Here is a 22,733-nt window from a genome sequence, read left to right on the forward strand (position 1 = left end):
CCCCAGGGCGACTTTGGCAGCAGCCAGGTTGATGTATGTTTTTCTGCTGTCAGAACCTCCTCGATGACTTTGGCTTGGCTTTTTATAATTGTTCCAGTTCATTAGTCATCATTCATTTGTGTTTTCTCCTAACTTAATGTCATACTTATTACAGTTGAGTCATTTAAGTGCTTTAATTGATACAGATCTATGGTTATTTATGATGATTACTAAGACACAAATATTATTTACAGTGATTAGTAAAATGTACTGGGGCCTTCTGGTGTTTTGTTGTGAAGCCCTACCCAGTACTGTGCTTGGAAGCCACTCTTCTGCAGTGGAGCTCCAAGGAGGCTGGTCCTGCTTAGCAGTTGAGGCACAGGTCCCAAGCAGACACTTAGTCACCATTGTGAACATGTGAGAGAATGCTAGCTTAATGATCTGTGAGGCAGCATTCCCAGGGAGAGGGGTGCCATCTAGGACTAGTGGACTGTGGAATAGTCTGTAAAGGAATGATATGGATTCTGTCTCTAGGAGTTTTAAGGATTAGATAGCCTTGGCCTGCCCAGAAGCTGAGAACATTTTAAATTGCAAGCCTGATGGAAAGACTAGAGAACAGATTATAAAAGGGTGAAGAATTATCTTCCAAGAGAGAGCAGATGTGAGTCACCACCAGATTCCAGTCTCATCATTATTTTATAAGTAGTGTAGAGCTTTTAATATTAATCTTTAAAAGAATGATTCATAGCACCTAAATTTTTTAAGGTAAACAAATTAGAAAAATTGAAATAGGCTATAAAATAAAACTTTCAGATTGATATGTACTTTATAGTGCACCCACAAGAAAACTTCTGAATAGAATTTAAGCATTAGATTTTAAAGACCAGTCATGTGGAGACATTTATAATACAACATTACATTGGAAGTTCATATTAATATTATACATCCTAGTGTGGTAGTTCTCCAAGTGTGGTCTCAGGAACATTATGAACATCAAAGGGAATTTGCACATCCCTGCTCACAATGCATCCATGGGAAGCCAGCAGCTCTTGGGTGTGCCAGCAGCTGTTCTGATAGACACTGAGGTTTGAAAACTACTGATCAGTAGAGCTTCCTTCCTGCTCCAGCTCACCCAAGGTCCCGACACTGCTGCAGCTCCAGGGTCTCAGTGACAGGGTGTTTCCATCTGCTTGGGATCAGGGAAGGTCACTCTTCTCTTTAGAATTATTAACGTAGACAGTGAAGTACAAGTAGGCAAGCTCAAGAATGCACACATGTGATGTACCTGAGAGAAAGTTATGTAAGGTGAGATTATCAAGGAATATTTATGGTCTGGGGAAAAGTGATCTCTTAAAAACATATATAGGATATATAACATGTATAGGATATATATGCTGTTTTTTGTTCACTTCAGGTGGAACGTGGAAGCCCCAAGAGCTGTTTCTTGTTTTTGGGGTCTGTACTCTGCAGAGTCAACTGGGTTAGTGTGCTGTCTGATGCCTGGAATCCCAGTCCCCTTCCTGAAACCCAGAGCATGGTTGTCTGTCTCCTTTTCATGATGATTTTACTGGGGAAGGAAGCTCAGCTGGTCGATCAGACAGTAAGTCTGGGGAGTCTGTAATCGCTTTGGCTTCTTAGTACATTGTTTGCTCCTGATGATGTTGCCCTCACATAGATCAGGATGAGTAGATGGTCAGTGTGTGTGCATTCGGCTACATGCTTACTTTCCTGGACAATCCGTAGTCTAGTTCTAAATAATCCAAAGAACCCTATTGAATTAGAAAAATTTATCTTGTTAATTCTTAGTTCAGTGTGCTTCTTGAAGTCCATGCTGTTGTGTACACCCAAGTCCCTCTGAATTCTTGTACATCTTAAGGTACTTTTGCCATGACTTCACTTGATGCTAACTTGGGTGTGTACCTCCTTGGTTCCTTAACTTTTCTGTTCCTACCATAAGCTGTTTGCCCACAGATAACTAGTGTAGATGAATTTCTAAATGGTCTTATTAAATATAAAAGCATGGAGCCAGACATAGGGGTGAAAACCTGAGAGATCGGGGAAATAGGGAAAGCCACAGCTAACCTCACCTCTCCAACTTCACAGCTTCCAAATGCGAGATATTTTCTGTCTACCCACGCCTATATGCCTTGCTGTTCTGCCATCTGATTTGTTCTCTCTGTCCAGCTACATCACTTCCTCTTCCTGCCCAGCTCTGTCACTTCCTGTCTGTTTGTACAGACCTCCAGACCTCCATGGATAACTAGTGTTGGAATTTAAGGGGTGTGCCACCACAGCTGGCTCTGTTTCCAATGTGGCCTTCAACTCACAGAGATCCAAGTGATAGGATTAAAGGCATGTGCTACCATTGCCTGACTTCTTTGTTTACTTATAATGGGTGGCTTCTTCCTCTGATCTCCAGGCAAGCTTTATTTATTAAAGCACAAAATAAAATATCACCACAAACTAGAGACATATATTGCTGGGGAGATGAATATAAAGCAACCTGTCTTTTTTTTTAGGATTCACCTTTACTAAGTCTTCTTGGACAGACCAGCTCACTCTCGTGGCATCTTGTGGACCTCGTGTCCTACCAGAGTGTGCTGGGTTATTTCAACAGTCATTACCCACCATCCGTCATCCTGGCCAAAGACTGTTCTGCTGAATGCATCGTGAAGCTCTTGAAAGTGTCTGCGGGACTCTCTGTTCCTGCTGATGGCCAGAAGCATCGCGTAAGTTGGGAGAGTGGTTTAAAAGTTAGTGTGTTGTTTAGGACCAGAAGTCAAGCATGTGCTAGTAAGGCTAGCCCTGAATCTCCTGACTTCCACCACAGAGAAAGCTAGGGTGTGTGCCACCGTGTGCGCATGGCCTCCTGGGTCCTTTGGTTTGACTTTTCTCATTTATTTGCACTGACTCAGGTTGACTGGAGGTCAGAGGGGTTGAAGATAATCTGAATGTCTTAGTCTGCAGAGTGGCAGGGAGGGTGATGAGTGTAAGCTGGAGGTTTGAGTTAGAGGGAATGTGAATGTTTTGGGGAAGTTTTTGACAAGTAAATCACTGTTTGGTTAATGGCATAGTTGATGCAGTTTTGTGGCATCCGGGCATTCTAGTCTCTATGCCATCACGGCTTTGAATAGCTGCAGACACATCTCCTGGGCCATCTAGATGAGGTCTTCTGTGGCTTCCCAGTCCATCCTCTTCACTTTGCCCAAGTGTTCAGTGCTGTGCTATGCTCCCCAGGAGGATTCAGCTGACATTTCTTGCTCAGTTCATTTGACTGACGGGTCTCTCTCTCTCTCTCTCTCTCTCTCTCTCTCTCTCTCTCTCTCTCTCTCTCTCTCTCTCTCTCACATCAGGACATAGTTCCAAAGTGCCAAGCTTTCACTCGTCAGATGGTTCAGTTTCTCAGTGCCCTGGAGCAGTCTGGAAAAGTCACCTTCCCAGTCCTGGAGCAGGAAATATCTAAGCTCTTAGATGATATCATTGTCTTTAACCCACCCGGTAAGTGACCAGTGGAAGCCACATACTCGTGCGGGCAGTGAATCCGTCTGTGTGTTAGACTTTGTGAGCTGAGGGAGATGGTCAAGACCATGATTCCTGATCCGACAGTCAGTGCTTTGGACAGCAGGACAGCCCTGGGGGCAGGCAGCAATTTTACTGTCTGAGGAGAGGTTGACCCTGGCAGGTGTGGCTGTGAAGTGACTTGGGCTGAGGTTCAAGCCGGATTAAGTGATGAGGTGACAGGAGGTCTGGAGGAAGCGGCGTTTGTAGAAGTTCCGAGTCACCTGCTGGCTTGTCAGGACTATATGGAGAGGTTTGTTGCCAGCAGGTCAATAGACAGACATCCTGCCTTAAATTAAAAAAGGAAAACACTGTGGTTGGTGACTCCCGTGACATCTGTGTCTCTTGCACCCGTGTACCTTGCAGGCGGGTCACTGTGGTAGGCCTCAGCGTTGGAGCTGGGCTGGTGGTCACTTTTCTCCTCTGGTAGCTCACAGAGTACTCTCCGGCACCATGAACACTAGTCAGTAGGGGTGAAGTTCCTAGTCAGGCACCAGCTTGACTTCTCTGTGTTCAGTGATGTAAGTTAAGTGTTGTCCTCAGTAGTCGGATGGAGCTTTCCTTCCATCAGGTGTGGAGAACAGCAGCAGCCTTGGCAGTAGCCTGTGATGTTTGGGGTGTCCACGGGGCTCCTTGGCCTTGGCAATAGCCTGTGATGTTTGGGGTTTCCACGGGGCTCCTTGGCCTTGGCAATAGCCTGTGATGTTGAGAGTGTCCATGGGGCTCCTTGGCCTTGGCAGTAGCCTGTGATGTTTGGGGTGTCCATGGGGCTCCTTGGCCTTGGCAGTAGCCTGTGATGTTTGGGGTTTCCACAGGGCTCCTTGGCCAACAACTGAGGATGGAACTCATCCCTGGCACTGAAGGTTTACTTGGTAGCATGACTAGCATTGCCTTTCCTATCATTTGGTGACTCCAGTTAGACTCCTTCATGTATGTGTGTATCTTAGGACGCTTCTATATTAGTAGACTTCCGTATGGTTTTCCTAAGGCCTTTAGTGTTAGTTGTCTCTCTCCACATTCCTTCTTTTACTCTACTCTCACATTCCTCTTCTTATTTAATCTTCCTAGTCTAGTTCCCCCTTTATCTCTCCATAACATTATATTCTATTTTCCCTTCCCTAGGAAATGCCATCCTTCCTCCTGGTCTCTTACTGGGTACCTAACCTCTGTGGTTATTCAGATTATAGAACACTTACTGAAAGTTTAAACGCTACATCCACATATTAGAGGAAACAGGCAATATTTGCCTTTTGGAGTGTGGGTTACCTCGCTCAGGATGATTATTTCTAGCTTAGTCCTGCAAATTTCATTATTTTATTGACTATATACCCTTGTGTAAATGTACCACATTTTCATTATCCATTCATCAGTTTATAAAAACCTAGGCTATTTCTAATTTCTGGCTATTGTGGATAGAGCAGCAATGAACATGGGCAAGTAACTCTTTAATAAGATATTTAATCCTTTGGGTATATGCCCAAATATAGTATGGCTGGATCTTGAGGTCAATAGTTCCCAGCTTCCCGAGGAACCTCCACACTGATTTCTGTAGTGGCTGTACCACTTTGCACTCCCACCAGCAATGAATACGTGTTCCCTTTCTCTAGTCATTATGAGCTGTCCTTTGTTTTATTGATCTTGGTCATTCGGACTGGGCTAAGATGAAGTCTGAGTAGTTTAATTGCATCTTGCTGATGGCTGAGGATGTTGAACATTAAATGTTTCTCAGTCATTTGTGTTTTATCTTTTGAGAACTCTGTTTAGTTCTGTTCCCCATTTTTAAATTTGGTTGTTTTTTTTGATGTTCAGTTTTTTTAGTTCTTACATTATAACCCTCTATCAAATGTGTAGAACATCTCTGGCTTCAGAGTTCCCATTGAAAAATCCGATGGGTACTAATATTTCTTCCTTTATATATGATTTGGTCATTTTTCCCTTGTAGCTTTAAATATGCTTTCTTTATTCTGTAATTTAGTGTTTTGGTTATGATGAGTCATGGGAATTTCTTTTCTGGTTCTACTTGGTGTTCTGTATGCTTCTTGTACCTTGTTAGGTAATCTCTTTAGTCTGGGGAGATTTGGTTCTATAATTCTATAATTCTGATAACAATATTTTCTGTGCCTTTGACCTGAGTTTCTTCTCCTTCCTCTATACCTATTATTCATAGGTTTGGTATTTTCATAGTATCTCAGATTTCCTGGATTTTTTTAGATTTAACATTTTCTTTGACTGAGATATCCATTTTTTCAACCTTGTCTACTGGTGAAATTATTTAGGCTACTCCACATAGTTAAAAGGGAGGTTTATTTTGTGGGGTAACTTACAAATGAAGGGATAGGTAGGTTGCAGGGTCTGGGAAAGGCGTAGCTCAGTCCAGCGGTGTTCTCTGGAGAACTCTGCTCAGTCTACCTCCAGCGTCCAGGGTCCAAGAACCAAGAGAGCTGGCACATCTGGATCTCAGCTCTTCAGGGTCCCCTCTTGGCCCCGCCTTGTAGGCGTGACAGTTACCGAAGCCTCAATGGGGGTTGGAACTTCCAGATCAAAGCTGGAATGGCTAGCCACTACACTTGTCTTCAAGACCTGAAATTCCCTCTTCCATGTCTTTTAACTTGTTGGTAGACTTACTGTCAAGCTTTTTTCTTTGACACTCTGAGTTTTGATTTCTAGTTTTATTGTAGTTTGGGTTTTCTTTAGTTATTCAGTTTCTTTGTGAAATTCTGCTTTCATGTCTTGAATTGTTTTCATTATTTCTTTCAACTGTTTCTGTTTTCAGTTTTTATTAAGGTATTTATTCATATCCTCTTTAAGGTTTTTGAACATATATAATGGCAATTTTGAAGTTCTTGTCTTATGCTTCACCTAAATTGCTTTTCTCAGGACCTATTGCAATAGGGTTTGGCTTCTGGAGGATGAATATTATCTTGGCTGTCCATGTTTGTGTTTTTGTGCTGGGATCTAGGCATTTGAAGTTCAGATGCTTGAAGTGTTTATTGGTGTGGATATCTGGTCTGCTCTGTGTTGGGTGGGTGTTCTATTGTTTGGTTACTATTGCCCACTCTGGGGTCTAGCCAAGTGCGGTGACTGTGGGGTTCCTGGTAGAGAGTGTTTCTGTGGGTTGGTGGGCATCACAAAAGAATGGAGATGGGTCAGAAGAGAAGGCTGAGAGGGAAGCAGGAAACAGCTGGAGGGACCAGGGTCTGCACCAAGAGGTAGAATCCCCAGGAAATGGAGGTGAGGTGGGAGGAGGGGGCTCCTACTGACAGGCTCAGCAGGACTAGGAGTAAGTCTGGAGAGACAGAAGGACAATAAAGATAGCTTACCTGAGTCCCAACCCAGTGTAACCACTGGGTCCCGTGTAGTGAGAGTAACTCTGTGGGCTTGCAGGTGTCACAAAGGAATGGAGACCGGCTGGAAGGAAAGGCTGAGAGGGGCTTGGGAAATAAGGTGTTGCTCTCTCACATACTTTATCCAGGGAACTTGCAGGAAGGAGTTCCTGATTTCCTGTCCATAAAATCCAGTCCTCATCAAACCATTTCTGCTAGTCCCTGAGTCACACTAGGAGTGTGAAGACCCTGGAGAGCAGCTGAGATACCAACAGATATCCCAGTGGTATGAGTGTGTGTCAATCTTTGCCTTTAGACATGGACAGCCAGGCCCGCCACATGGCCCTCAGCAGCCTCTTTACGGAAGTCCTAATGATGATGAACAATGCAACTATCCCAACAGCAGAATTCCTTGCTGGCAGTATTCGGACCTGGATTGGCCAAAAAGTACATGGGTTGGTAGTGCTGCCCCTTTTAACAGCAGCCTGCCAAAGCCTGGCATCAGTCCGCCACATGGCAGAAACCACAGAAGCCTGCATCGCTGCCTACTTCAAGGAAGGTAAGAGGACCCTGTCTTCTTTTCTCATTGCAGTGGCCTTTTCCAGGAAGGGGAAAGCCTGCCATCAGGGAGCTTTCTACTCTTGTGGGAGTCCAGCTCCTACCTTTTGAAGGGATCTTAGGAGGAGGAGGAGAGAGGGATAAGAAAATATCAGATAGAAAGAGAGACCTAGCCAACAAGAAGAAAGACAGAAACACAGGATGGCTTCGGGAGGGCCTGGATCAATACCCAACAACCTCTTTGTTTATTTAAAAGGGCCTTTTATAATATGCCAAGTGGAGAGGCAAATGACCTCCTCCTTGCAAGATCAAAGCACATTGTACAGCCAAGTCTAGACCTTCAAACACCTGGTAACCATGCTCATGGTCAAATCATCCCATTATGCAGCCCTGCTGGGTAAAACAAGCTCAGATTCTCAGACCTTGAGTAAGTTCTCACTAGGAAGCCTCAGTGGGTCTTTACACACTCTTCCCAAAGTGGCATTATACTGCTTTCTGCCAGGAATTTCTCATTTCATCTCATCTCATCTCATCTCTCATCTCATCTCATCTCATCTCATCTCATCTCATCTCATCTCATCTCTCATCTCATTTCATATCTCTCTCTCTCTCTCTCTCTCTCTCTCTCTCTCTCTCTCTCTCCCCTCTCCCTCTCTTCCCTCCCTCCCTCTCTCCCTCCCCACCCTCCTCTCTCTCTCTCACACACACTATATATATGATAGAAATAGGCTTTTTCCCCCCTAGAGAGCTAGTCAACATCAGACCATGTGGCCCATGTCTTTTGTGTTCAATCATATGTTTCATGAGAGAAAAAACTCTAATTTGTTTTTCACATTGCTTTAGAGTGTCCGACCAACCATGTTATGATAGCAAAGTCAGTTTTCAAAACAAATGCTGTAAAGCAGAACTTATATAATAATGATGATTTCTTCTTTCTTACCACTTTTGGTGAAAGAAGTTTTCATAGAGATCTTTTTATTTCTTCTTGCCATGCTTTTTATTAAGATTTACTTATTTTTATTTTCTGTGTATGAGTGTTTTTCCTGTATGTCTTTATGTATAACACATCTGTGCTTGGTGCCACATAGGCCAGAAGAAGGTGTTGGATCATTTGGAGCTGGGATTACAGATAATTGTGAGCTGCCATGTGTGTGCTGGGAATTGAACCCAGGTCCTCTAGAAGGGTAGTCAGTGCTCTTAACTGCTGAGCCATCTCTCCAGCCCTCTTGTCCTACTTTTAAAACTATTCTATAAGGATCACTTTTTTCTGTTCCTCATCCTTTCATTGTTCTTACTTCCTCCCAGCAAACTCTGGAGACAGTAATTAAGAATTGCTCAGAATAGCCCTTCTCAACTCTGATATTCAGGTATGAAATATTACTACAGATAGCAAGAAAGGAAGAATACCAGAGTGAGGATGTAGAATGTGCCCATAGCCTGCCATCTGCCCTGCCTACTGTGGAGGTACTTTGTACATCACCATGCACCTACCTTAACTTCTCTCCCAAAGGGTTGAGAGCCTTCAGGATAACATTCATGATTCAGATTTGTTTGTGTTACTAAAATCAAATGGTTTCCACTAGCATACGAGCTATACTAGTAAGTAAAAACGCTTATGAGAGACTGGATTTATTTTCTTAGAAAAGCCTGTGTTGATTAAAGTTAAAACTCTTTGGTATCCTGTAGATTCTAATGATCATCATAGAAAGGTGATTTAGAGATACATAGTCCTGAGTTCCAAATTTTTGTGACCCCTTTCTAGTCAAGTAGCATCTGGTGGAGGCTCTCTAGTCTAAGCTTCAGGGCATCTCTCACTTTTCCGGCCTCTAGGCGTGCTCTAAGAGTGATGTCTTGTGTGAGGCTAAAGTAAAAACAGTCATTAGAATTCTTTCTTTCTTTTTTCATAATATTTTCATTGACTATTTGGGACAGTCACATCATGCGCCCCAGTAACACATACTTCTCAGTCCTCCTAGGCCCCCCCCCACTCTTGTGATGTCCCTTCTAAAAAAAAAAAGAAGAAGAAGAATTAAAACCCCACAAGTCCAGTTTGTGTTGCCACGTCCTCACTGGAGCGTGGTCAGTCTCCCCGTGGCCAGCCTCATAAAGAACACTGAGTCCCTCCGCACCCACACTCCCACCAGAAGCTATCAGTCATGGAGAGCTACACTTCAGCATCCTTATCACAGCTGTTGAGAGTTCTCTTCCATGGGTTTCTGTCTAGGCTGTTCTTTTTGGGGGGTGGGGTGAGGTGGGGGTAGGGGTTGTCACAGAAGCCTTCTCTGTCTCTTTTTTTCAACTGTAAGTCTGCAGTCATTGATGCCATTCAAAAATAGCTTCCTTCCCCTTTATGGTCAGCGGGAGCATCATGGATCGTGGATTTCTACATGGTTTCTGGTGAAAGCATGGACCACGGACATCCACATGGCCTCTGGCATCAGCATGTACTACCAACCTCAGCATGGTCTCTGGTGGCTGTACAGACCATGGACGTCAACACAGTCCATGATTATGGACACGAGTATATATTGATATTTCCTCTTGGTGTTCTTTTCTTAGGTTCCCTCAATCAAAATTTAGGATGGGGCCCCATTCTGGTGTCCCTTCAAGTTCCTGAGCTCACCATCCAAGAGTTTCTGCAGGAATGTTTAGCCCTGGGCAGTTGCTTGACTCTCTATGTCTACCTGCTTCAGTGTCTAAACAGTGAACAGACTCTGAGGAACGAGATGAAGGTGCTTCTCATCCTAAACAAGTGGCTGGAACAGGTGTACCCAAGGTATGCTTGCCGGCTGGCTGCTCCCAAACTTGTATGTGCTTCACTTGGAATTCCCAGTTTACGTAAGTCATTCAAGAGCCCAGAACCCAGAGATGCGTAAAAGTCAAACAGGCCTTCAGGGACAGTGGCACGTGCTTGGGGAGACTCTTAGTTGCTGAGCTCATTTTCTGAGCAGACCTTTTTTTAAAAACATCTCCTCACACAAGTATTTGAGCTTGTTGTGTAAGTAGAATATTAAGTGACAGAGGACATGTAGTCCAGCGTCTGGCATGCAAATGGTAGCTATTACAACCCCATTGCTTTATTAGCATTTGCTAACACATTAGCTTTGGTTTTATTTTCTTTAGTTTTAATTTCTTAAATTTTGTTTTTATTTGCTTAATTGTGTGTGTGTGTGTGTGTGTGTGTGTACTTGTGGGTTCCTGGGGATCAAACTCAGGGCGTAGGCAAACACCTCCGCCCACTGAGCCATCTTGCTAGCCCTGGCATATGATTTTAGAGTAATACATTTCTCCCTCCTTTGAAACTCACCTGTGAGTTTCTGAATGTGAGTGGGAAAGTCCTTGCATTTCTTTTGCTCTGGCTCTCCCCCAGCTCCGCGCAGGAAGAAGCAAAGCTGTTTCTGTGGTGGCATCAAGTCCTGCAGCTGTCACTGGTTCAGGTGGAGCAGAACGACTCGGTCCTGACAGAGTCCATCATCCGGATCCTGCTCATGCTGCAGAGCAGGCAGAGCCTTATGGCCGAGGAGAGGCTCAGCTCTGGGATCCTGGGGGCTATTGGCTTGGGCCGGAAATCGCCCTTGTCCAACAGGTGAGGAGGCACCTGCTCTGCTCTTCTTGGTGGGCCTCAGACAGCCGCTCCTGAGAGAGGTGTGATGTTGGAATAGGCTTTTGCCTTAGGGTGAGTAGGTTTTCTGGAAAGATGAAGGCAAATGATCAGACTCTGTTTACATCTTTATATTCTAAAATGCATATTTATTTTTTCTTGATTTAACACAACTTTGTTTCAAAGGTCAAATCATACCTTTTGTTCATGCTGTTTTCATTTTGGTTTTGAGCCAGTGATAATGAATTAAGCTATCTCAGTCCTTTGTTTCATTGTGGTCACTTGGTCCCCATCCTGTGAGTTTGGGAATGAGAACCTGTGGGGGACTCAGTATACAACTGTTACATCATCATGGTGGTCTTAGTTCAGTGATTAAGAAGTGATGAGAGACAAATTCATTTTTGCTTAAAGTCCCAAGGCAGGGAAGGGTTTGCCAGTGGTCCTCCCTTCTGAGTGAAGGTGCTTTCTTACTACGGTTTCTTTCCCTCTCTCCTTCCCTTTCTCCCCCCCCACCGCCTCCTTCCCTCTCTCCTCCCTCTCGCTCATGCTCAACACTCTAATCTGCACCCCAGTTACATCATGGCTTTCTTTTCAAATCCTTGTGATTATTGAAAAGAGGTCTCATGCTGTGCTGACATGCACTGTGTGGTAAACTTGGGGACCTCTCATTCCAGACCAGATGACCCCACGTTTGTTTGTGATAGAATGTGACAGACACAATTTTAGTTTTACTTGTATCTTTTGTTTGAATCAAGTGCTCTTCTTTTTTAATTATGGTAATATATTTTCTGTAGTAACCACCTTACTACGTATAATTCAGTGACATTTACAATGTTGTAGCCATCACTAGCTCTAGAATATTTTCATCACCCCACAAGTAAGCCCTGTAGTCTCCAAACAGTCATTTCCAGTTCCTTCTTCCCCTCGTCACTGACAACTGTTAATTAACTTTATATTTAAATCCTCCTTAGGACATTTATAAAAATGGAGCTGTATACTATGTGGCCTTCAGTGTCTGGAAATGCTTTCCAGAGTTCCTCTGTGTTGTAGCATGTGGCAGCAGTTCTTGCTTATTTTTTTTTTTATGTTTTTGTGGTACTGAGGATTGTACTCATGCATGCTTTACAGGTATCCCACAACTGAGCCACATGCCTTTATTCCACATTTCAGTTGTCCATTAAGAAGCTGATGGACATTTGGGTTCTTCAGTCTGTTGCTGTTGTAACTAGTCCTGCTATGAACATTCATGCATACATTTTTGCTCATATCTGTCCCTGGTTCTCTTGGGTACATACCCAGGAGTGGGGTCGCTAGATGACTTGGCAACTCTGTTTTCCTTATTCAGGCAGTGCACATTGTTTTCTGTAGCATCCCCACGGTTTACAATGTCTATGTCCAGCTGTTCTATGTCTTTACCAACACTTTCCTTCCTTGAATCTGAATGGGCACACACTCTTTGGGTAACTACGGAAGGAAAAATTAAGTAGGGTTTTCCTGAAGAGGTTAACTACAGGAAGGATCTGGAAATGGAGTTATGTTGTTTTCGTTTAAGACAGGGTTTGTATTTTAAAATGTCCACTTTAGCCGTCACCCACTTCTGACCTATTGCTAACACCCCAGGTTCCGTGTGGTTGCCCGAGGCATGGCCGCCTTCCTGTCAGTTCAGGTGCCTGCAGAAGACCAGATTCGTCTGAAGCCTAGCTCCGAATTACATCTGACTCCAAAAGCTCAGCAGGTCAGTGAGAGCAACCGTAAGGTTGGAGGTCTCCTGTGCACCTGTCAGAAGGGAGGTGGCAGTTCTAGCGGGTACCGTCCAGGCCTGAGGCTCCCTTGGTGGCCTTGTCTCAGATCTTGAACTGATTTTTCTAGGGACCAGACTGGAGCAGTGAGGAGGCAGGGCCAAGGTAAGCTGGTCTAGGGCTGAGGTTGGAGAGTGTGCTAAGTGTGCTTCCTGCTACCAGGGCTGGCACTGCACAGAAAATGGCTCCCTCGACGGGAGTGACAGTTGGCTGAGCTTTCCCTTGGGACCAAAGCAGTGGTTCCTGTTCCATGAGGCTTAAGGGTGACCAGCGTGCAGCTGGTGCCTGAATAACCAGCAGAGTAGTAGCTGCCAGAAGTCACGGTATATACTGAACACGTGGATGGCTACACGTCCGTGGTCTGGTTCCTGTAACTGTTTTCACCTTGCCATCTGGCTGACTGGGTGTAGAGCCATCCTTGAAATAGTGAAGTAGTGGTTGCCGTCCTTGAGCGCTTGCTCATGCCGGGCTCTTTTCATGTCAGTGAGTTGACATTTTGTTCATTTCATCCTCATAACAGCCCTGGAGCAGAGAGTGGTGACTATTCTGATCTTGTGGATGAGGGAGTATGAGAGAGGGAAGCTAGATAGTCCGTCCCAGTTCACACGGTAGTAGGTACTGGGCCTAGGGTTCACATGGCTGACCTGTCTCTAGGCTGCTCCCCATTTTCCACTCTGCAGGATGTCTGTTTGTGACAAGTGCTCAGGGAATGTGAGGATCAGAAGCCAGGTGCAGTGGTATGCACTGTTCTTTAATCCCAGCACTGGGAGGCAGAGGCAAGCAGATCTCTGTAAGTTTGAGGCCAGCCTGGTCTCCATAGTGAGTTCCAGGACAGCCAGGGTTACACAGAGAGACCCTGTCTCAAACAACAGCCAAACAGAGCAAGGATCAGTTAGTGTAACTGGTAGATTTTTCATGGGGATCAGGATCTCAGGATACTTATATCCTGGCACTAGTCACCCATTGCTGGAGTCCCTAATGTCTTCATGAAGTCTCACAGATGGGCAGGTGAGCCCTGTGTGGGCAGACTGAGAGTCAGTGAGGTTTATTTTATGATGTATTTGGGGAGTTCTCAACTCTCCTGTGGCCCTAGGACCTGGAGCATCAGGATTCTGCTGTAGTTGTGGCCACAGGTCACGTGGGCCCCTCGTCTGTTAGACTTGAAATACTGCTTCCTGGCATGTCCTTGCATACTTGTTATCAGGGTTTTCAGATTTCAAATGACTAACCTTGAGTTAGTAGATCTTACAGTAGATTTTTTAAGGGGCTAAATTATAAAAAACAGAAATGGGAGGAAAATGTCCTATTAAAATTCAGCCCTAAGTTCTGCTTATGGCTGACTTAGTAATTTATCTCTAAGCTTCTCGCTTCTTCACTGTACTAAAGAAACTCTCCCTCCTTGTATTCTGAATCAAGCAAATCCATCTTTAATATATATATATATATTTTAATACCAAGGGTTCCCAAAACCAGAGAGGAGAGGAGGTAGGGCACCCCATATGTGGTGGGTGTTCCAGGGTTAGGGGGGCGTGTCTTCAGAATTCCCGAGGTGACTGAAGTTTGGACACTTGGAAAGCACAGCTATCCACCTCCCAGGATCACTGTTTGGAATTTTTGTTTTCTCCATGTACTGTCTCTCTTTCCTCTCCTCCAGTGAAGGAAGCAAAAAAAAAAAAAAAAAAAGTTACAGAGCTAGAGAGTGTTTTAATTTTTCTGTGGAAGAGGGGTGTGGAGACGTGTTTCCCGCTGTCTTATGGAGGAACTTGACCTGGGCACGTTGTCAGCTGAGCTGCCACCCTATCCTGTGCTCCCAGCAGCACTTACAGCTGCTGTGTGAGGATCTCACTCGCTCTTTCCTGTGGTGCTCTGTAACCTAAGAACCAACCCAACATGCAGTTGCTCTTCCACCACATGAGATGCCCCTGTGTCTGTGGGTGTCTTTGGGCTCTAAGGGGGAGTGGCATCTGGTGGCACCAGGGAGACTGGGGACCAGGCAGGGCAGGGAGATGGCTGTGGCAGGTGAGGAAGGGCAGCAACACTAGGCTGGCCGCTGCAGTCTCTTGGCAAGGAGAGGCTGGGAGGCAGTAGCACTCGAGAAGTTCATGCAGCCTCCTCTAGCCTTCTCTACTTGTTCCTCCAAGCCTGCCTTCCGGACTGCTGCCTTCCCTCCGGGCTCCGGTGGAACTAGATCATGCTGGCAGTCAGGTGGTGTGCAGTCACAGAATAAATCCTCTTCGTTCATGTCTTTTAGGTGCTGACTACTCTTGAATCCATGACACTCAGTAAGCAGTATGTGGAATACCAGGATCAGATACTGCAAGCTATACAGTTTATAAAGCATCCTGGCCATTGCCTTCAGAATGGGAAAAGCTTCCTGGCTCTTCTTGTCAACTGTCTCTATCCAGAAGTGCATTATTTAGATAACATACGGTAGTGATGCCGAAGCCCTCCGAGACCCTGCTGCTCTGGGTGTCCATCACCTTCGCTGTTGCACATGTACCTTTGTTCAGTTTCACCGCAGAGCTCAGTTCTGCCAGGAACTTGATCAAGGTGCATGTTGGGAGGCGTTAGATAGTTCTGGCTGTATGTTTATCTCTTGTTGTCCAGAGACTTGTTAGATTTTGTGTTCTTCCACAGTGAACCTAAGTTCCGCTGAGTACAGAGCCACTCACATTTGGGAAATGTGCCAGTCAACTCCCTAAGAACTATAGATAGAGTTTTTGATATGTCTGCACTTCTGTCTCCCTGCTTTGTAGAAATGTCAAGACTCCTATGCCAGATCTGACTACTTTGGGAGTCATGAAGAGCCCTCTTTTGAACTCCGTTTGTATTCTTCCAATGTAAAAAAAAAATCAACTTGGAAAATGTCTGCATTTCTTAAATGTGGGGAAATACACCAGCTTAAAAGTATTATGTTATTTCTCGTAGAGTAGAGATAATACACTGAATTAAGTCAGGAGTGCACACCTGTAATCAGCACTCGGGGGCTGAAGGAAGAGGATCATAAGGGTGAGGCAGTGTGGGGTGCGATCGAGTATCTCAACAAGCAAAACAAAACAGTCATACAGAAGACATGTCACTTAGCCCTGGCCACAGTGGACAGCAGAGACGGTGACACATCCGTTTTCAGCTGCATGTCCTCCGGAAGTGTGCCTTTCTGATTGATGTGGTAGCCGGTGCATGACATCTGCTGTGTACAGGTGTGTCTTGTTTGGCCCATGTGGTGGGAGTGCAAACAGCACTGATGCTGCCGCGGCTACCAGAGCGCTGTGTTCCCTTGAGACTCCTCATCACATCGTTTTATTGGCTCTGTCTGCGGAAGTTCCCAACTCCTGACGTATGTCAGCGCTCTCTGCAGGCCCTACTGTCAAGGGACACTGGGTCTTTGTCCTTCTTCCCTTGGTTAAGTTTAGGTGAAACTCACAGACATGCTGGATGCATGCCCAGGGAGAAGGGCCGGGTCGGGGGATCTGAGAAATCTGGCTGTGGTGAGCAGCCCCATGCTTCTGTCACTGCTGACAGTCCGTCCGCATTGCCGAAGCCTGTCTGGCACGCTGCCGGGTTCCCTCGACATCTCTTGCTCATGTCACTTCCTGCAGGAGTTAGAAATTAGACTTCTATCAATATATTTATAATTCTCAAAGTGGCCCCAAACCAATTTTGCTTGTTCAGCTTAAAATATGCCTTTGTTTTTATGGGTCATGGCTCAGAAATACTTGTGTAAAATCTCTGCATGGCCACCAAGCGCCTTGAGTAGAAATGGGGTTTACCGTTAGTGGGGTGCTGCCCCTTCATTGGAAGCTTGCAGGAATTCTTCTTACTGAGAACAACTCTGCCTGGTTGACATGCCTTGGAACACTGATGAAGAACGTCCCTGTTCAGTGGCACAAAGTGTCATTGGACAGGGATATGTCTCAGCCTTCTTTGCTTCTCTCTGTTTCCCAAATCAGTCATCTTCCCTCGGAGGAGAAGAAAACTTGAGACGTGGTAGACAGTTGAGCAAGCAGCAGTGATTCTGTGACCAGGAAGTACTGTTTGTGTGTGGTTTCTCTGAGGAGAGTCAAGTTCCCAATACCCTAGAATGTGAAATGTTTGAGTGATAGTGTATACATTTTAGAGAATCAATTAATTTTGCAAGTTTGTAATATCTGTAAATTTTGTCTGTAAAAAGTATAAACAATAAAATCAACTTTTGATTATAACTGATGAATCTGAATTGAAGGCTAATGTAGATTTTTTTATGCCTGATATTAAGTTTATTTGGCTTTGTAACTAGTCAGTAAAAGTGCTGCTTTTTCATCCTTGCTTAATATCTGAGAGTCCTCAGATCCTATGAGAAGCACTAGGCTGAGTGCTCTAAAAATGTGAAACAATGCAGAAAAAAGAAAGCTGCCCGCAGACAGGCTGGCTTGCTGCTTGAAGGATGGACCAGGCTTTGCTAGGACAGTGGTTCACTCTCAGAGTGCAAAGCCATGGTATCAGAGACAGTGACGAGCACTTGACGTCCTTTTCAACAAGGCCAAGGTCTGAGCAGTGTGGAAGGTGGACCATTGAAGGCTCAGAGGCTCCTGCACCACGGCATCAAGTCCTTCCAGGAACAGAAGGGGAGTTTTGATCTCAGCGGAAGTGCCTCTGCCTCTCCAGTCATCACTCACCACCCCAGGGTGCACACATGGGGCAGAGACATTGCTTTGGCCTTCCATCTCCTTGCTATACAACCTCACTAGACAGGAGAAGGCAGAGGCTGTTTCTTTTGGCAGAGAGGTCCTGTGGCTGTCAGTACAGTGCGATAATGGCTGTGATACATATACTTGTGTCTTTATACATTTCTAAAGCTCTTGCACACTTGACCTTGCCTCTAGACATGACTAGTATCTTGCTGGTTAAGTGTTCCACCTCTCCTGTATTGTGCCCAAGTCATTTGGTTCTTTGGTGTCAGAAGATGTGAAGTGTTGACGCTACGCCTAAATTAGCCAGCAGTCTTGCTCCACCAAGGCCAACCAATCTAAGCCCTGGTATGTCCAAGCTCTTCATCTGAATCAAGGTGCTGATACTGGTTTTCAAAGATGTGTATTTGAAAAATTACTCCTGAAGTGGGAAGCCAATGTCTAGAATCATGGACAGAGTCAGCACATTAAATACCTCAATCTCCTCAGTGGGGACCCTCAACTTCTCTACCTGGCCGGTGTCTTGGAGTCCACTGCTGGCCCAGCCTCACCTATGCTTGGGCTCTCTGGTTCTGCTTATCTTGAGCCAGAACAGTTCCTGGTGACCTTGCCTATTGGTTGTGGATCTGCCTGGAACAGCTGGGCACAGCCTGTTCGCTTTCTCTTAGTATACCTGGAGACATTTCCCCTTGCCACATCTCTGACCTCTTCTACCCTTACCCCTTAGTCCTCTCCAGGTTCCATGCTCAGAATTCTTAGTACTCTTCAAACATGATATCCAATAAAACTGCTTTGTGGGGGCAAAGTGCCCAAATCACTCCACACTGCTGTGCCAAGGATTAGTAGTGCCTGAACTATGATAAGACAGAGCACCTGGGAACACGTTTCACTTGGCACTCACAGGTGCAGGGAAAGAACACATCTCTGTCTTTCTTATTTGTGGTGCTTTTGCTGCCTTTTTCTAGTCCCTGCCCCAGAATTGTCGTACTCCTGTAGGCCAGGCAGTGCAAATCCCTCTAATACACACTGGGGCAGCATCTGCTCCCATTGTGTTCTGTAGTTGGCACATTAACCTAGCATTGAGTTAAACTGTAGACCCTTTAATAACAGTCACTGCCCAAGACCAGGTTTGTGGAGCATCTACTTGGTGGGCGCCAATGATCAGGCTCTTTGAACCTCATCCTTGCTCACTTCTCAGCTTACTTTGAGGTAATAGCTGATCACGGTAGGTGAGGCTCTTGACTTAGAGCCGGGCCCTAAACAGATTCTTCTGCTCCACCAGGGCGCTCCTGTTTTTGAGCATGCAAGGGATCATGTGGCCAGAAGCAGGTCACGTGCTTAGTGAGTTTCCTTCATTCTACACAGGTTCCTCATTCCTCTTGAGAATAACTTGAAAAAAAAATCTATGCTACACCGATTTTAGTAATAAGAGTGCTAAGGAATGTTGGTTATACCTTGTTTTCAATGCATTGTGTAATACCACTGAGCACTGAGGGAATTTTTCTTTCAGTGGTTTAAGATGACCTATTGGCGATCAGTACTGACAGTCTTCTTGGCTTGTCTGGTGTGACCTTTAAAACCACAGTTCTATTTTGGTCATTAACTGTGCAATATTTACTTCTGATTCATTGTTTAATATTTTCCGTGCTTGTATGAAGGACACATTTTTGTCTAATGGTGAGAAATGGAAGATGTGAGACTTAGTGAAGTGAAAATCTGCAAATAAAGAACATTGTGATTTACCCATGCTGAGCCTGTCCCATTGTTCTCAGCAAGTAGGCTGGCAGGCCTTTTCCGGTATAAATCACATTAAGAGAACTTTTAAGTTAGTTGATTTGTGATAGCTAAGAATCTTTTTTTAAAGTTCATCACAATGGTAAGCCCTCTAGTTTCAAAGAGAAATTTTCTAACGCATGTGTGTGTGAGTGTGTGTGTGTGTGTGTGTGTGTGTGTGTGTGTGTGTCTGTGTGTCTGTGTGTGTTTGGGGTGGTGGTTAAGAGTTGATATGTATGGGAGGCCATGAGATAGAAGAGCCCTTGATAGCTGAAACAGCTGTAAGGTGCCCTTGACCTCTGTAGGAGGACCTTGACTCCTGCAGTAGGAGGGCCTTGAAAGCTGGGCAAAGGCTCACAAGGTGTGTGTTGAACAGAAATGTTCGGGGTGCTGAGGGGCAAGAGTGTCGTCTGGCAAAGCCCACCCTGAGTTTGCTCAGGGTCTGCTATGGAAATTTGCCTTTGGTGTTAGTGTGCCGCATTTCCTGCTTAGCGCTGAGGTTCGTGGACACTAAAGATACATCTGGAATGCCCCAAGCTGTGGATGGATGTTGTGGAATATTAGTTTAAGATGTATTACATTTGTTTATGCTGTGGAATATTTAATGATGCAAAGATGTGTTGCATTTTTGTTGCATTTGCTTAACTCTGTAAAGCTGTGTTACTTTGACTGCCTAAAACACCTGATTGGTCTAATAAAGAGCTGAACGGCCAATAGCGAGGCAGGAAAGGGATAGGTGGGGCTGCTAGGCAGAGAGAATAAAGAGGAGGAGAAATCTGGGAAGGGAGTGAGGGGCAAGAAAAGGAGGAGAGGAGGACATCAGGGGCCAGTCACCCAGCCACACAGCCAGCCATGGAGTAAGTAGGAAAGAAAGATGTATGAATAAAGAAAGGTAAAAAGCCCAGAGGCAAAATGTAGTTAAAAGAGAAATAGGATAATTTAAGTTAGAAAACCTGGCTAGAAGCAAGCCAAGCTATGACCAGGCATTCATAAGTAAGAATAAGTCTCTATGCATTTATTTGGGAGCTGGGTGGCAGTCCCCCAAAGAGTAAAAAACAAAAAACAAACAAACAAACAAACAAAAACTACAGATGGGGGATCTGCAGATTCATGTAGGAGTAACAGTAATTGATGATTCTCCAAGAACAGTTTTCTGGGTGTAAGGTGTTCACAAGGATGTGAACCCATCTTTGTGTGGGTTCAGCCTCCTTTTCCAGAGAGAACCACAGGGTTTAGGGTTTGAAGAACCAGTATGTTCTAGCCTTGCCACCTGCACCACATTGGGAAGTGCAGTCTTGGAAGCACTGTCTTTGGGGTCCTCTCCGTGACTCCTGGCCTACCAGAGGGGAGTCCCAGATGTGACAGCTTTTGACTATGGCTTGTGTCTCTGGTCCTTGCTTGCCAGTGACAACCTGAGCCTGCTCAGAGGTTAGATATGGGAGGACAGGCATCTCGTCACATCTAGATCTTGGGTACAGAGGGGGTGGTCACAGGCTGTTCCGTCACCGTATTCCCCACTGCCCCTTGACCAGTCTTTCTGAAAGCCAGTCAGGAGGCTGCCCTGTGCAGCATGGCAGACTATTAAAGGAGATGGCAGTTCCCCTTGGGCGCCCTGTTGCCCGTCATGGAAACCACCATCATGGGCTGTTCCCCTGAGGGATGCTGATGTGACGAGATGCCTGTCCTCCCATATCTAATGCTGTTGCCTTCACTCTCGAGAAGGCTACTGCACACAGTGTGGGTACCTCAGCAAGGACCACCGGGTCGGTCACCAGCACTGTGATGGAAGTCAGGCATATCAGAGAGTAAACCTCAGACTTCAGTTGCCTCGGAATCTGGTTACAGACAGACAGACCTTTTGAGGGCAATTGGGGAAATGTGAATATGGGCTGTAGGTAGAGCCACTAAATGCAACACAGAGGAGACAGTGCACACGTTCTTCAAGGTGTTTAGGTTTCTGGATAACTGGGAATCTGCTGCTTACCTGCAAATGGTTTATTCAGATCTGCAGTAAGGAAAAAGCAACTTGTGAGTGATGTTGATGGAGGTGCTGGGTGCATGAGTGCTTTTCTCCAGCTGTTTGTGTGTGTGTGGGGGGAGGGCAGAAGTTGAAAAAGATTAAAACAACAAAACCTTGGGGGCAAATTCTCCTGAAGATACTGTTTAAAGTTCTAGTCCCTTCCCTTCCGTGTGGGTCAGTAGGGCCAGGTGATACCAGCACAGGTATGTATTTAAACAGTGTCCCAGGTATTCCTGACACAGGTAACCCTTAGATCTCACGGGAGATGATGGATGAAAGCAGGAAGACCTGTTCAGCAGTACCAGGAGACTAACACCATAGCAAGTCCTTGAGTGCCAACTCCTGTTACCCTCACCCCAGGTAGGGGTGAAACAGACCTTAGCACAACTGACCCCATGATGAAAGTACCATTCAGACCATAAAACTCAGCACAGCACCACCTGCTAGAACAAAAACACCTAATCCACCCAAGTCCATAGTTCTGGGAAGTCTCTGAATGCACCTAACCTTGCTTTTTAGCTTCTGTAGTTCTACTTTTGGCCAACTGTTCTTTTTAACTGAAGTATGTCAACCCAGGATTTGGTTTTTGTGCTTAAAAGCTCACCCTGAGAATGTCTTCATGCTACACTAGGATCCTAAACACCCAGTGTAGTCACTGGCTAGCTAAAAAAGACTTCTATTAGCTTAAACCCATGTCCGAGCAGTCTTCTCTGGTGGGTACCCAATCCAGCAGTGTTCTGCCCACTTTGTCTACATCCTGCCTCTTCCTTTGTGCTCCAGAAACAAATAACTGCATCCATAGCATGCCATCTTTGCTTGGGTTGTTCCTGTGCTTCAAATGCCCCCCTTTCTTAACCTTCTTTCTAATCTCTATGCTTCCGCATTGTCTCCCCCATCAGCACAGCCAATGCATACCATCTTCATATATGTTCTTCCAGGAAACCTTCCTAAAACAGTCAGTTAGCCCTTTCATGGGCATGGTTTTGGACTCACTGTGTGGCTAACAAGCTTGAGAGTTTCTGGAAGGGATTACTGTGGTATCTATTAACCATTGCTATTCTCCGTTCTCACAAATTTTCTTAGTGTTCCTCACATATCGTTTAGGGGTATACTGCTTGTTCTCTTGAGTGAACAGGCACCGTCAGCAGTAGGATGACTTGTAGAGGATTCTGTTTACCTCCAGTCTAGCAGTTCACAACATCAGAGATGGATTCCTGTGATCTGGGTTCCCAATTAACAATGAACCTCCTGCCAGTCTTCAATGGGAATGCGGTGAGTGTGGGGCAGCTATGCTTGGTTGTCTACTTGACTGTATATGTAATCAAAACCCAAGTGGCTGGATGCACCTGTGAGGGTGTTTCTTAATTAAATCTTTGAAGTGGGAAGACTCACTTTTAATCCTGGTCTTTTGAGGTGGGGAAATCCACCTTTAATCTGGGACACACCTTCTGTTAA

At 45.2% G+C, this 22,733-nt stretch overlaps 1 protein-coding gene across 2 annotated transcripts in view; it reads left to right on the plus strand.

The window, feature by feature from the left end:
* The window catches only part of Epg5 (ectopic P-granules 5 autophagy tethering factor), a 95,905-nt gene extending 80,131 nt beyond the window's left edge, over nucleotides 1-15,774 (plus strand). For both annotated transcript variants that reach the window (XM_059245890.1, XM_059245891.1), the window contains exons 37-44: nucleotides 1,394-1,579; nucleotides 2,499-2,708; nucleotides 3,333-3,477; nucleotides 7,177-7,419; nucleotides 9,978-10,194; nucleotides 10,789-11,004; nucleotides 12,640-12,754; nucleotides 15,070-15,774. In XM_059245890.1, coding sequence (XP_059101873.1) covers nucleotides 1,394-1,579; nucleotides 2,499-2,708; nucleotides 3,333-3,477; nucleotides 7,177-7,419; nucleotides 9,978-10,194; nucleotides 10,789-11,004; nucleotides 12,640-12,754; nucleotides 15,070-15,252 — 1,515 coding nt within the window. In that variant the 3' untranslated portion in view covers nucleotides 15,253-15,774. The remainder of the gene's footprint in view (nucleotides 1-1,393; nucleotides 1,580-2,498; nucleotides 2,709-3,332; nucleotides 3,478-7,176; nucleotides 7,420-9,977; nucleotides 10,195-10,788; nucleotides 11,005-12,639; nucleotides 12,755-15,069) is intronic.
* Nucleotides 15,775-22,733: the final 6,959 nt, after the last annotated feature.

This window comes from Peromyscus eremicus, chromosome 19 (assembly GCF_949786415.1).
Source record: "Peromyscus eremicus chromosome 19, PerEre_H2_v1, whole genome shotgun sequence".
NCBI classification, from domain to species: Eukaryota; Metazoa; Chordata; class Mammalia; order Rodentia; family Cricetidae; genus Peromyscus; species Peromyscus eremicus.